Here is a 14981-nt window from a genome sequence, read left to right on the forward strand (position 1 = left end):
GAGTGGATTAGTCGGAAGGTTATGTTAAATTACGTACGTGTGCGATTTTCGAAGAATTTTTTTTGAACCGGGCTAATCCCCTTTCCATTATAGGAATAACGGAAATACAACCATGTCCGAGAGCGCACAAAAAGGGAAAGGGAAAAGCAAGTTCAAGCACTCCAGGGAAACCCACTGTAGACACTCGCAATCAAAACGCCCACTGTGAGGCGAAAACCCTAGAGCACAAAGTCCACTCGACACCAAAAGCGAAAGAAGTCTAAAAGAAACATCACAGCCTACGCAGAGGCAGAGTATCAGGATAATAAGGCGGATGCCAAACACTAGTAGCATCCGCAAGCAAGTATGACCAGTTCCAAAAGAAGGAGCTCCCAGGAGACACATCGCCTTGATCATCCCAGGGTGGTTCTTGTGTACGCAGTTGTGCAGAGGCTCATCAACTCCTTAGCATTCCTCTTCAGAAGTGCCGCGCCATGCTCCAGCTCCGCTCGTCCTTCGCTTTTCAGCAGACCTGCCCAGTAAGATAAATGTGTGCAAGCCGTGAAGATAATCTCAAAAGGAGATGACAATTTCTTGAATTCAAAAGTAGCCTGATTTCTGCGGTTCCAAATGGCCCAGTAGACAGCCGCTAGCCCCACAGTAAAGTGTCTCTCACCATGAGGAAGAAAAGCGTAACACCAAGAGTAAAATTGACATAAATTGTTAGGGCGAAGATCAGTTCCAAGCATCGCACCCACTGTGCGCTAAACTACCCTCACAACAGGGCAAATGAAAAACAAGTGTAAATAAGTTTCCCTGTAATTACAGAAGGAACATCATGGGTTGCCAACCCAGTTTCGATGTCTCATCACATCCCTGGTGAGAATAGCATCTTGAAAGAGTTGCCACAATTTTTTTGGATTTTAATAGGCAGTTTGGCTTTCCAGATCCACCTATAATCGCACCCAGCGAGATCTTTTTCCAAGTAAGCGTACACTGACTTGGTAGTATATCTACCTTTAGGACCAAAGTCCCATTTAAAACCATCACAATCATCAGAGGGTTTGACAGTGTCAACAACCCCTTGTAACCTCTCAAACTGGCAAGTCAGGTCAGCATTCAACCTACGCCTGAACAAGCCCCTACCAGCCCTTGACTTATAATGGGAAATCGTGTCATTCGGATAATTAGCAATGCTAAAAAGGTCTGGATACAAGTCACAAAGCGGGGGATGAGACCCAATGGGGTCAAACCACAGACGAGCAACATTACCAGAATTAATAATCACTTTCCTCCCGGCCATGTATACATCCTTAATTTTCAAAAGTGATTTCCAGACTAGGGAGTCATTGAATTTAGGTTTAACAGTAGCAACCGAGCAATTCTTGAGGTATTTAGCTCCCACAATATCTTGCCACAAACCCTTCCCCGTATCCAGCCTCCACCACCATTTCACCAGAAGAGAAACATTTTGTTTGTGAAGATCTTTGATGCCTAAGCCCCCTTTGCATTTAGATTTGCACACTCTGGTCCATTTGACCAAGTAATAGCGTTTCTTCCCCATACCTGCACACCAAAAAAAATTGCGATGGTATTTATCTAATCTTTCGATGAAAGTTTTGTTGAGGAGGAACATTGACATATAATAGTAGGCAATACTAGAAATGGGGGAATTCAACAAGGTCAGTCGCCCTCCGGAAGAGGCAGCATTGAACTCCCAATCTGAGTTTCTGAGAGAGGAATAGCAGACTGGCACTCCCAGGTATTTCATAGGAAAGTGACCGATCTGGCAGCCAAAAAGATCAGCATATTTCTGGAGAGTCGAGTCATCCCCCCCCCCACACACAACACCTCACTTTTTAAGAAATTGATCTTAGGACCAGACATCAGTTCGAACAGGTATAAAAGAAGCTTAAGATTGACTGCTTTATCAATATGACCTTCGATGCAGATAACCGTGTCGTCTGCGTATTGCAGCACTGCCAACCCATTAGGAACCAAATCAGAAGCCAGCCCTTTAAAAAGGTTGTTTTTCTGTGCATTCAAAATCATTTTAGTTAAACATTCAGCCGCGAGATTGAAAAGAAAAGGAGACATCGGGTCTCCTTGTCGAACCCCTTTGTGGCTCAGAAAATAAGGCCCCATGGTATTGTTTATTTTAACACTAACTGAGGGAGTCCTGGATTAGGGGGTGTCCGGATGGCCGGACTATGACCTTTGGCCGGACTCCCGGACTATGAAGATACAAGATTGAAGACTCCGTCCCGTGTCCGGATGGGACTTTCCTTGGCGTGGAAGGCAAGCTTGGCGATACGATATGAAGATCTCCTCCCATTGTAACCGACTCTGTGTAACCCTAGCCCTCTCCGGTGTCTATATAAACCGGAGAGTTTTAGTCCGTAGGACGAACAACAATCATACCATAGGCTAGATTCTAGGGTTTAGCCACTCCGATCTCGTGGTAGATCTACTCTTGTACTACCCATATCATCAATATTAATCAATCAGGAGTAGGGTTTTACCTCCATCGAGAGGGCCCGAACCTGGGTAAAAACATCGTGTCCCTTGTCTCCTGTTACCATCCGCCTAGACGCACAGTTCGGGACCCCCTACCCGAGATCTGCCAGTTTTGACATCGACATTGGTGCTTTCATTGAGAGTTCCTCTGTGTCGTCGCCTTTTAGGCCCGATGGCTTCTTCGCTCATCAATCGCGATGCGGTCTGGGATGAGACTTTTCTCCCCGGACAGATCTTCGTATTCGGCGGCTTTGCACTGCGGGCTGACTCGTTCGGCCATCTGGAGCAGATCGAGAGCTACGCCCCTGGCCATCACGTCAGGTTTGGAAGCTTGAACTACACGGCCGACATCCGCGGGGACTTGATCTTCGAGGGATTCGAGCCACAACCAGGTGCGCCGCACTGTCATGATGGGCACGATTTAGCTCTGTCATCGGACAGCGCCCAGAGCGTTGCTCCGGTGTCCGCTCCGACCATTAACTCGGAGCCCACTACACCAGTCGGGGATGGACGGTTAGACACCACCCCGGAAACTGCAATCTCCACGGCGATAGAGCCGGATACTAGCTTAGTCCCTCGCAAGGCCCGTGACTCCAAAGTGCCGGACTCAGATTCGGACTCCGTAAACCCCGCACCTCTTCCGATTAAGCCCGATTGGGCTCCGGTCATGGAGTTCACCGCCGCGGATGTCTTTCAGCACTCACCTTTAGGCAACATCCTGAATTCGTTACAGTCCCTCTCTTTGTCAGGAGAGCCTTGGCCCGACTACGGCCAACACGGTTGGGATACGGATGACGAAGAAATTCGTAGCCCACCCACCACCCACTTTGTAGCCACTGTCGACGATTTAACCGACATGCTCGACTTCGACTCCGAAGACATCGACGACATGGACGCCGATGAAGGAGATGGTCAAGAACCAGTGCCTATAGGGAACTGGAAAGCCACCTCGTCATATGACATATACATGGTGGACACCCCTAAAGCAGGGGATGGCGAGGAGAAAACGGAGGATGACCCCTCCAAGAAGCAACCCAAGCGCCGACGTCAGCGGCGCCGCTCTAAGTCCCGCCAAAGCAAAAACGGCGATTCCGGCACCGGAGATAACAATACGCCGGACAGTGCCGAAGACAACCCCCTCCAGCAGGATTCAGTGGAGGAGAACGAAGGAGCCAGCCCTCGTGAGAGAGAGGCCGGCAAAGAGGATGAGGACGACAATTACATGCCTTCCTCCGAAGACGAGGCAAGCCTCGACAACGATGAATTCGTCGTGCCAGAGGATCCCATCGAGCAAGAGCGTTTCAAACGCAGGCTCGTAGCCACGGCAAGCAGCCTCAAGAAGAAACATCAGCAGCTTAGAGCTGACCAAGACTTGCTAGCCGATAGGTGGACCGAAGTCCTGGCGGCTGAAGAGTATAAACTAGAACGCCCATCCAAGAGCTACCCGAAGCGCAGGCTGATTCCCCAACTTGAGGAGGAAGCAACTAAACCTACATCACCAGCGTACGATGCGCCCGATCGGCCACCCCGTGGCCGCGATAGAGAGGCCTTCAGGCCCTCGACCCAAGCCGCACCCCGACACCGCTCAAAACATACCAGAGTACGGGGAGACGCAATAGACCTGCGAGACATCTTGGAGAATAAGGCAAGGCAAACAAGATCGATCTACGGATCGCATGGGCGCCCCGCTTCACGTGACGCTAGCCGTCACGCCGGACATAATAAGTTTGGCCCGGCCGAATACAACAGACCAAGCTCGTCCGAGCTGCGTCGCGATATAGCTCAGTACAGGGGCGCCGCACACCCACTATGCTTCAGAAACGAAGTAATGGATCATCAAATCCCCGAGGGCTTCAAACCCGTAAACATCGAATCATACGATGGCACAACAGATCATGCGGTATGGATCGAGGATTATCTCCTTCACATCCACATGGCCCGTGGCGATGATTTACACGCCATCAAATACCTCCCGCTCAAGCTTAAAGGACCAGCACGACATTGGCTTAATAGCCTGGTAGCAGAGTCAATCAGTTTTTGGGAGGACCTGGAATCCGCATTCCTTGACAACTTCTAGGGCACATATGTGCGACCACCAGACGCCGATGACCTAAGCCACATAATCCAACAACTAGAGGAATCAGCCAGACAATTCTGGACATGGTTCCTGACAAAGAAAAACCAAATAGTCGATTGTCCGGACGCCGAGGCCCTCGCAGCCTTCAGGCACAACATCCGAGACGAATGGCTTGCCCGGCACCTAGGACAGGAAAAGCCGAAGTCTATGGCAGCCCTCACAACACTCATGACCCGCTTCTGCGCGGGAGAAGACAGCTGGCTAGCTCATAGCAATAACATAAGCAAGAGCCCCGGCAATTCGGATACCAAGGATAACAATGGCAGGTCACGCCGCAACAAGCATAAGAGCCGCATTAACGGTGACAATACTGAAGATACGACAGTCAATGCCGGATTCAGAGGCTCTAAACCGGGTCAGCGGAAGAGGCCATTCAAACGAAACCCTCAGGGCCCATCCAGCTTAGACTGGATACTTGATCGCTTGTGCCAGATACACGGCACCCCCGAACAGCCAGCCAATCACACCAACAGGGATTGTTGGGTGTTCAAGCAGGCAGGCAAGATAAGCTCCGAGACCAGAGACAAGGGGCTACACAGCGATGACGAGGAGGGGCCCCGGCCGCCGAACAACAAAGTACAGAAGGGATTTTCCCCGCAAGTTCGGACGGTGAATATGATATACGCAACCCACATCCCCAAAAGGGAGCGGAAGCATGCTCTCAAGGACGTCTATGCGCTGGAGCCAGTCGCCCCAAAGTTCAACCCATGGTCCTCCTGCCCGATCACTTTCGATCGATGGGACCATCCCACCAGCATCCGTCACGGCGGATTCGCCACACTGGTCATAGACCCAATAATCGACGGATTTCACCTTACCAGAGTCCTAATGGATGGCGGTAGTAGCCTGAACCTGCTTTACCAGGACACAATGCGAAAAATGGGCATCGGTCCTTCAAGGATTAAACCCACAATGACAACCTTCAAAGGTGTCATACCAGGGGTAGAAGCCAGCTATACAGGCTCGGTCACACTCGAGGTGGTCTTCGGATCACCGGATAACTTCCGGAGCGAGGAGTTAATCTTCGACATAGTCCCATTCCGCAGCGGCTATCACGCCCTGCTCGGACGAAACGCATTTGCAAAATTCAATGCGGTGCCGCACTACGCATATCTCAAGCTCAAGATGCCAGGACCTCGCGGAGTCATCACGGTAAATGGAAACACCGAACGCTCTCTCCGAACGGAGGAGCACACGACGGCCCTGGCGGCGGAAGTACAGAGTAGCCTCTCAAGGCAGTTCTCCAATCCAGGCGCCAAACGTCCGGACAATGTCAAGCGAGCCCGAAGTAACCTACAACAAATCCGGCTAGCATGTTCCGATCAAGCATAGCAGTGCGGCCCCGACCCCAGCCCCCACCAAACGACAATGCTGGTACCACACGTACATAATTACGCCTTAGAGATACCATGGGCATAAGGGGAGGGGCACAACAACGGCACGCCCAGAATGCAGCTTAACCGCACCAGGGGGCTCCCTATTTCGCCGTTTTCCTTTCTTCACACACTTTCAGGACCCAACTATTCGGAAGGCCTGTCCGGCAATACTATCGCCAAACCAATGATGCAATAGCCAGGGAGGAAGCAAGCTATGTCAAAAGTCAAGGTGGTCTCTATAACGAGTTTAATACCTGTTTCTCTTACAATCCCGCAGCTTGCCCCTAAAGGGGAATATGTCAAATACTCCCATCTCTTGCTTACCGCACTCTTTGTATCGTTCTACTTTCGCAGCAGCCCTTTTTTTAATGAACAATATATAGCTCTTACCTATTATTGTACTTATATATTTTTATATATGCAAATATGTTCAGTCATGACACTATGCAACCGTACACTTTGGTACGGATAATACACCAGGGGCTTACAACACCCCATAACATGGTGTGAGAAGACCGAACACTCTAACAAGTGCGGCACCCCGAACTTATAGCACTATATGCATCGGCTCCGAATCATGTCTTTGGTCAATAGTTGGGTTTGCCCGGCTCCCATGTTTTGGTACCTTATGTTCCGCATTGTTGGCTAAGGTAGCGCTGGGAGAACTATTGCGATTGTGCCCCAGTTGAGCTGGGTTAACACCTCAGTAGAGACAGCTAAAACTGACTGTCATGATAGTGCGAGAGACTGGTCGCTGTTCGCGAGGTTTTTTCAAGTCCTTAAAGACTTATGCCGCTTCAAGCGAAGAACCGGACTTATCCGGCCTAGGCGTGGATAGCGCCCCGAACTCGGTCTTCCGAATACTAGGGGCTTCGCCGAAATTTAAAATTATAGAATTCTATGGCTAAGTGAGAGTGATAAAGCATTATAAGTCCGACGGCCTGGTTCGTTGTGCTGAACGCCTCCCTAGACAGACCCAAGAATGGGAACAAGAGCGTTCAGGTTTATCCCGAACACCCCAACACTCGTGGCATGGGGGTCGAAGCCGACGACTTGCATCTCTCAGATTTGATAAACGGCCGCACAGAAGGTAATATTTTAAATTAACAAGTGTTGCTTAATGCATATGAACAAAGCTTCAGCGTACAGGATAACAAATGCGAGTTTACTCAAAAATTACATCTTTGGAACACTCATCCGCTATGCAGTGGGCACCCTTCAGAACGCCATTATAATACATCTCGGGCGTACGATACTCCTTGCCCGGCGGTGGCGCATCCGTCAACAGCCTCTCCGCGTCTAGCTTGCCCCAGTGCACCTTAGCACGGGCAAGGGCCCGACGGGCACCTTCAATGCAAACGGAGCGCTTGACGACCTCAATCCACGGACACGCGTCCACCATCCGCCGCACCAGACCGAAGTATCTCCCAGGCATGACTTCTCCAGGCCATAGCCGAGCTATAAGGCCCTTCATGGCCTGTTCGGCCACCTTGTGGAGCTCAACCAGCTGCTTCAGCTGGTCGCTCAGGGGCACCAGATGTTCGGCCTCAGCATACTGAGACCAGAACACTTTTTCCGTCGAGCTCCCCTCTTCGGCTTGGTAGTATGCGGCGGCATCAGACACACTACGGGGCAGATCGGCGAACGCTCCTGGAGAGCTCCGGATTCGGGTAAGTAGCAGATAATTAACTTTTATATTTTTGCTTTGCATAAAGAATGCCTTACCCGCCGCTATCTTCTTCATCGCCTCGATCTCCTGAAGGGCCTTCTGGGCTTCGGCCTTAGCGGTCTTGGCACTCTCAAGAGCCAAGGCAAGCTCGGACTCTCGAGTCTTCGAGTCACGCTCCAAACCCTCGTGTTTTTCCACGAGAGCCTGGAGCTCTTGCCGCACCTCCGCCACCCGCGCCTCCTGCTTCTCTCGCTCGGCGCGCTCCACGGCCGCACTCTTTTCGGCCTTGGAGACCGCCTCTTTCAGGGTCGCCACCTCGGCCGTGGCTCCTGCAACATTAACGTTGGTCCTGTTATTATTATTATGCAACCAAGTATTTCTATATACATTTACAGGAGGTACTACGTACCCTCTTTATCCTCGAGCTGCTTCTTGGCACGGCCGAGCTCGCTCTCGGACCGCTCGAGGCTTTCCTTCAAGGCATTGACCTCTGCAGTCAGTGCGGCAGAGGTCAGCAGCACATCCTGCATTCCCATATTAACATATTTCTATTAGACTCCTGCGTATATCTTTTAAGATACTCAGTTCGGCTTTTCTTTCCAAACACCGAACTAAGCATCAGGGGCTACTGTCTATGCGGTAACATTTTTTATATATGTTTTTGAACACATACCTCAAAGCCCGTTAACAGGCTTGTGCAGGCTTCCGTCAGCCCGCTCTTGGCGGACTGAACCTTCTGAATCACCGCACTCATAACAGTGTGGTGTTCTTCGTCGATAGAGGCGCCGTTGAGCGCCTCCAGCAAATTGTCCGGCGCCTCCGGGTGGACGGAAGTCGCCGGCGTCGCGGACTTGCCCTTCTTGTGAAGGCGCCGCCTATCGGGCTCTGGAACCACTGATGGTTCCGGAGTAGTGTCCGGCCCAGGGCCGGACTTAGATCCCTCCGGGGCTTTACCCCCTTTGGGCTGGGAGTCCGGAAGGTCGCCTTGCGGCGCTTCTAGGACCACCTCCTCTTGGTTTTGTCCCCTACGGGACTCCACCTCCGCACCGTCTGTAGGGAGAGGGGAGGAGGCTGTCGGAAGTGAAGCGCTATTCACATCCGACGAATTCAGAGATCCGCTCGACGAATCGCCGAGCTGAGCTCTGGGCGGACTGCATGATTAGCTTCGGTGTTAGAAGCTATCAAATAATAAAGGAGTGCAGTAATTCATTCGGGTAGCCGGACACTTACGACTTTGCCAGGGGCTTGACCCTGGATGGCCAGTCCTCCTCGCCGTCTTCGGCGTCGGGGGCGTAGTCCGGCAGAGGGGGCTTCCCCTTCTTGGACCCTCCGGCTTCCCCAGTTGGGGCGGCCTTTCTCTTATTTCCTCCCCCCGCTGGAGGGGGAGAGGCATCTTCTTCCTCCTCCTCCTCATCTTCGGAGGCGGAGGGCGCATTGGAGCCGTCGGGCAAATCCGACGACACCGGGTGCCGGGAACTCCTTCGGGTCCCCGTGGCCTTCTCCTTGGCCTTCTTCTCCGGCACCACATGGGGTGCCGAAATCAGTAGCTTCGCTAAGTGTGCGTCTACTGGGCCTTCGGGCAAAGGGGCCGGACAGTCAAACTGTCCGGATGTCCTCTTCCAATCCTGTCAAAGGAACGGGAGTTTAGATCCCACATAAGGTCACACTATGAAATGCGGATATCCCGTAAGGGACTAAAGGTAAGCTTACTTCGGAGGCTTGACGTTTGGCGCAGAACCTGCGATCCTCGGTGACGGGAGGGGAGACCTCGGAGCTTTTGAAAAGCACCTTCCCGGCGTCCTCGTGCTTCGTTTCAAAGAGCCGGGATAGAGTCTGGTGCCGGGCCGGGTCGTACTCCCACAAATTGAAGTCCCGTCGTTGACACGGGAGGATCCGGCGGAAGAGCATGACCTGGACCACGTTGACAAGTTTGACCTTCTTGGCCACCAGGCCTTGGACGTAGGTTTGGAGTCCGGTCACCTCTTCCGGATTGCCCCACGACAGGCCCGTCTCTTTCCAACATGTGAGCCGGGTGGGGATGCCGGATCGAAATTCAAGGGCCGCTGCCCATTTAGGGTCACGCGGCTCGGTAATATAAAACCACCCAGATTGCCACCCTTTGATGGTTTCCACAAAGGCACCCTTGAGCCAGGTGACGTTGGCTATCTTGCCCACCATGGCACCTCCGCATTCCGCCTGTCGGCCTTGCACGACCTTCGGCTTGACGCTGAAGATCTTCAGCCATAGGCCAAAGTGGGGCTGGATGCGGAAGAAGGCCTCGCACACGACGATAAACGCCGAGATATTGAGGATGAAGTTTGGGGCCAGGTCGTGGAAGTCCAGGCCGTAGTAAAACATGAGCCCCCAGACGAACGGGTGAAGAGGAAACCCAGTCCGCGGAGGAAATGGGGATGAAAAACAACCCTCTCATGAGGCCTGGGGATGGGAGTGAGTTGCCCCGCATCTGGGAACCGGTGCGCGATGTCGTTAGACAAGTATCCGGACTCCCTCAGGTTTTTGATTTGTCCCTCTGTGACGGAGGAGGCCATCCATCTACCTCCCGCTCCTGACATGGTTGGAGAAGGTTGAGGTAGGAAGTGCAGGCTTGGGCGCTGGAGCTCGAGCGCGCAGGGACGGATAGGCAGAGGAGGAAGAGGGCGTGAATGGAAAGGGCGGATTCTTATCCCCTTATATGGGCGGCCGAAACTACGAGCCCTCCACCGGCCTAATAAAACTCGCTTATCCCCCAAGCGCCGCGGTTAATGGCGCGGTTGGGTTACCCACACCCGTATTGATGAGAATCCCGGAATAAGGGGACACGATCTCTGCTTTCACAAGACGTGCCAAGGAAACCGCCTCGCTAAACGCACTGAGGTGGAACAATAAAACAAATAAAGAGCCTGGCTGTGGCATGATGTCACGCCACAAAATACGTCAGCATATCCGATTAATACAAATATTATTCTCTCTTCGAAGGAATGTGGAACTTATTTTGCAGAGACGGACACTACTCTGGTGTTCAACATCTTCTATGAAATATTCGGAGGAGGAACCCACCTTGCAATGCCGAAGACAACTTGCGCGTCGGACTCGTCGTCATTGACCTGGTTCAGGGGCTACTGAGGGAGTCCTGGATTAGGGGGTGTCCGGATGGCCGGACTATGACCTTTGGCCGGACTCCCGGACTATGAAGATACAAGATTGAAAACTCCGTCCCGTGTCCGGATGGGACTTTCCTTGGCGTGGAAGGCAAGCTTGACGATATGATATGAAGATCTCCTCCCATTGTAACCGACTCTGTGTAACCCTAACCCTCTCCGGTGTCTATATAAACCGGAGAGTTTTAGTCCTTAGGACGAACAACAATCATACCATAGGCTAGATTCTAGGGTTTAGCCACTCCGATCTCGTGGTAGATCTACTCTTGTACTACCCATATCATCAATATTAATCAAGCAGGAGTAGGGTTTTACCTCCATCGAGAGGGCCCGAACCTGGGTAAAAACATCGTGTCTCTTGTCTCCTGTTACCATCCGCCTAGACGCACAGTTCGGGACCCCCTACCCGAGATCCGCCGGTTTTGACACCGACACTAACTGTGCCGTTGTGGAGGATTCTCTCCACCCACTCGCACCATTTGGGGTTGAACCCTCTCATTTTATGGCATTCAAGCAAAAAATCACAGTTAACCTTATCGTAAGCCTTCTCGAAGTCAAGTTTCAAACTAATCCCCGTTTTTTTCTTGACTTGAGTGTGATGGAGGATTTCATGCAAGGTCAAGATTCCATCCATAATTTTTGAAGAATTAGATTATGAAGTTTAAGATTAAGTAGATGTTTACATAGATGCTGGATTATCGAGAAAACTCAGGTGAAAGTGCGAAACCTCGTGCTTTCGACGAGGGGATTATGAACCTGGCATGATGATCATTCGCCAGCGTGTGGGTTTTATCTTTGCTCCACGTCGAGTCGTTTGACAAAAGTGTCCCTAAGGTGGAACCTCCCAAACTGATCCAGTGATTGATCATTTCGCGTGGTGCGCTTAGTTTGCTCCACCGTGGAGAAACTAAGTACTCCTAGCATGCAAATTCAGGCAGTTCCGTGTCAACACAACGAGGTCTCTCCCCTCCCTTCTTCCCTCGATGGATGAAGCAGTTACGTTACGTTTGCAATGCGACGCCATCCATGTTGACATGTTGCCTATTCCTTCACGCCTTCCACAAACCGAGGTACCCAACCCTCCCTAGTTGACACTGCCAGCCTAAGCAAACTCGAAGACACGCAAGAACCAGCCATCCAGCAATAGAAAACCACGACCCCGCAAGCACGCACAAAACGCCTAGTCCTCCCTCCGTCAAGAATCTTCTACGCACGTTCCTTCGTCTCGCACATGCATCTCTAGCTGTCTAGCTAGTTTATTTGATTACAAATATCCATCCAGACCCAGTCCAATCACGCACAACAATCGATCATGGCAGCTGCTCCTTCTGCCTCTGCCGTTTCCGTCAGGCAGAGGACTGCCGCGGCAGCATCGCCACTGCTCCAGGATCAGCAGCAAGAAAAGCATGAAGCTGCTGATCCGGTGCCGCCGCCGCCGCCGCGATCGACGCTGTACCAGGCGCTGACGTCGACGGCGAGCCTGGCCAACCTGCTCCCCACAGGTACGGTGCTGGCTTTCCAGCTGCTCGCGCCGACCTTCACCAACCACGGCGCCTGCGACGCCACCACGGCGCTGCTCACGCGGATCCTCCTCGCCGTCCTCGCGCTCTCCTGCCTCCTCGCCTCCTTCACCGACTCCCTCAAGGGCCCCGACGGCCGCGTCTACTACGGCGTCGCCACCCTCAGGGGCCTCTGGCTGCTCGACTACCCGCCCGGCGCGCCCACGCCGCCGGACACGTCCAGGTACAGGCTGGCACCAATCGACGCCGTGCACGCGGCGCTGTCGGTGGCCGTATTCGGGGTGGTAGCGGCCAGAGACAAGAACGTTGTGCGGTGCTTCTACGGCCCGTCGCCGGCGAGAGAGACGGAGCAGGTGCTGGACATCGTGCCGCTCGGCGTCGGCGTGCTCTGCAGCTTGCTCTTCGTCGCGTTCCCCACAAGGCGGCACGGCATCGGCTACCCTGTCACCAACGGCGCCGCTGGCAGCAGCACTTGAATAAATTAAACTTACCCGCCTATTGCAAAGTTCAAGAATTACTCTGGTTACAGTAGTACTCCTCCTAACTTAAGAGCATTGTATCATTCTATCATTTCGATTTCTTGCTTATTTGCGTGTGGGATGTAAATGATCCGACTATAGATTCTACACACAAAAGATGAGTAAAATGCATGTGGGTATTATAGTGTCGATGCGGTCCTAATTTTTTCAAAATGCATGCCTAGGTCCTAAATCTTTTTAAGTTGTTCGTCCGAGGTCCTAATTCCATCCAACCGCCGCTGACCAGCTTGCGTGGCGCTTTGACCGCCGTCACGTGGACTGGAGGCCCAGGCTGGATAACGACTTGTCATACATATCTGCGAAAGAACCCTCGAACCCTAATTCCTTCCCAATGGCGGTCCTTTCCTCCTCCCCACCCCTCTCTGGCAAAACAAGGGCGGTCGACGGCGAAGGCACTGCTCCAGTGAGAAGAGGCGGCCATCGCAGGCAATTGTCCGACGGCGGCCCCGCTAGGATGGCGCTCATGCTGCGGCGACCCAGAGATCCTCCTCTGCTATATGGTCAGTGCCCGTAACCCTAACCCTCGATGCTACTCTTTTTTCTCCAATTTAGGCCGAATCCATGGTAGATTTTGACCGAATCCTTGTAATCTAGGACTACAAGAGGAACTTTCCACCGTAGAAATAAACTATGATGGATTTTTTACGGATTTGGCAAGTCGAAGACATATGTTGATGGCAAAGTTGCTCTTTGATGGTTGTGAAGTATATACATGGTCTCCTCTCTCGCCACTGATTTTATGCGGCAATTAGGATACAGTGACCAACCAAAGATTGTTTTGCACTGGTTGCTTCCTAGAAATATTCTAGATGATGGACTCCTGATTATGGATTGTGACACTGACACATTGCACATGGCAGCACTTGTTCCAAAGTTCCGGTATTTTCAGCTGTTTATGGACCACAAAGATATGACATTTGACAATGTAATTGAAGATACTCATGTTAGTGGTACACCTGATCTCCCTTTTATACTAAGCCCAAAGTCTCATGGCTTTCACGCTGGAATTAGGAGATATCCTAGGTTTGAGGTTAAAGCTCAGAAAGGCAGACTTAACCAATGTCATGCAGTCAACAACAATGAAGGGAGTAGCAGTGTTCCACCAATGGCCCAGAGTGTTGGACATCAGCTGAGAAAAAGCGGAAGAAATCTTGTGGTAGAAGAAGAAACCTCCAATGAAAATGAAAGTGACGATGATGACAATGGATGTGATTCCGACTGGGTTGACTCTGACAATGAAGTAGGTAAAGATGATGATGATCTCTATGAAGAATGGGTAGATGAGAAATTTGAGCAAAAAAAAGAGATCTAAATGGTAGAAGGACAGTGACTATGGTTCAGATGAGTTGCAAGAGTTGCAAGATTCAGAGCTTGAAGATAGTGATTCAGCAGAGGAAGTGGAAGTAGTTGATGCTTAAGGAAGAAAAAATGAAGAAGAAAGTGAAACTCAAAATGTGGAGGCTAGAGAACATGAAAGATGTGAATTTTCACATAGGGTTGGTGTTCTCGACTATGATTGAACTTAGAGCAGCAATTCAAGAGTACACTATCAAATAAAGAGTTCAAATACATTACAAAAACTGATAGGTGAAGGATAAGGGCATGTTGTGTTGGAGATTGTCCCTGGTTCCTGTTTGCTGCACCTGACAGCAGGACCAAAGCATGGGTTGTGAAGAAGTATGTGGGACAACATACATGTGAAAGAGAATGGGCACTGAAGTAATTCGTAGCAAGATATCTGGTTGGCAAGTATTTGGAGACATTTAGAGCAGATGAGAAGATGTCATTAAAAAAAGTTTGTCAGGCTTGTTCAGTTGGATTACAATATGCTTCCTACTAGAATCAATCTAGCAAGAGCAAGAAGGATTGCACTAAAGCAAATTATAGAGATGAACTAGAACAGAACAATTTACTATGGGACTTCACAACTAAAATCAGAAGGTCAAATCCTGAAAGTATCATGTTTCTGAATGCAAAGGATGGGTTGTTTGAGAACTTCTATCTGTCCTTATATGCATCCAAGAGGTTTTATTTACTAGCTTGGGACCATTACATGCATTGATGGGTGTCGCATTAGGAACAAGTA

The 14981-nt window shown here is 51.1% G+C and overlaps 1 protein-coding gene across 1 annotated transcript; it reads left to right on the plus strand.

Annotated features, from left to right (window-relative positions):
* Window positions 1-11952: 11952 nt before the first annotated feature.
* On the plus strand, window positions 11953-13024 carry LOC119335872 (protein DMP3-like). The gene has a single exon (XM_037607924.1). The coding sequence runs from the start codon at window positions 12149-12151 to the stop codon at window positions 12830-12832; it is 684 nt and encodes a 227-aa protein (XP_037463821.1). The 5' UTR covers window positions 11953-12148; the 3' UTR covers window positions 12833-13024.
* The last annotated feature ends 1957 nt before the right edge of the window (window positions 13025-14981 follow it).

The sequence above is a fragment of the Triticum dicoccoides genome, chromosome 7B (assembly GCF_002162155.2).
Source record: "Triticum dicoccoides isolate Atlit2015 ecotype Zavitan chromosome 7B, WEW_v2.0, whole genome shotgun sequence".
Lineage (NCBI taxonomy): Eukaryota > Viridiplantae > Streptophyta > Magnoliopsida > Poales > Poaceae > Triticum > Triticum dicoccoides.

Excerpts from the sequence above, each read along its gene's own strand:
- LOC119335872 (XM_037607924.1), top strand. The coding sequence starts at position 12,149 with ATGGCAGCTGCTCCTTCTGCCTCTGCCGTTTCCGTCAGGCAGAGGACT.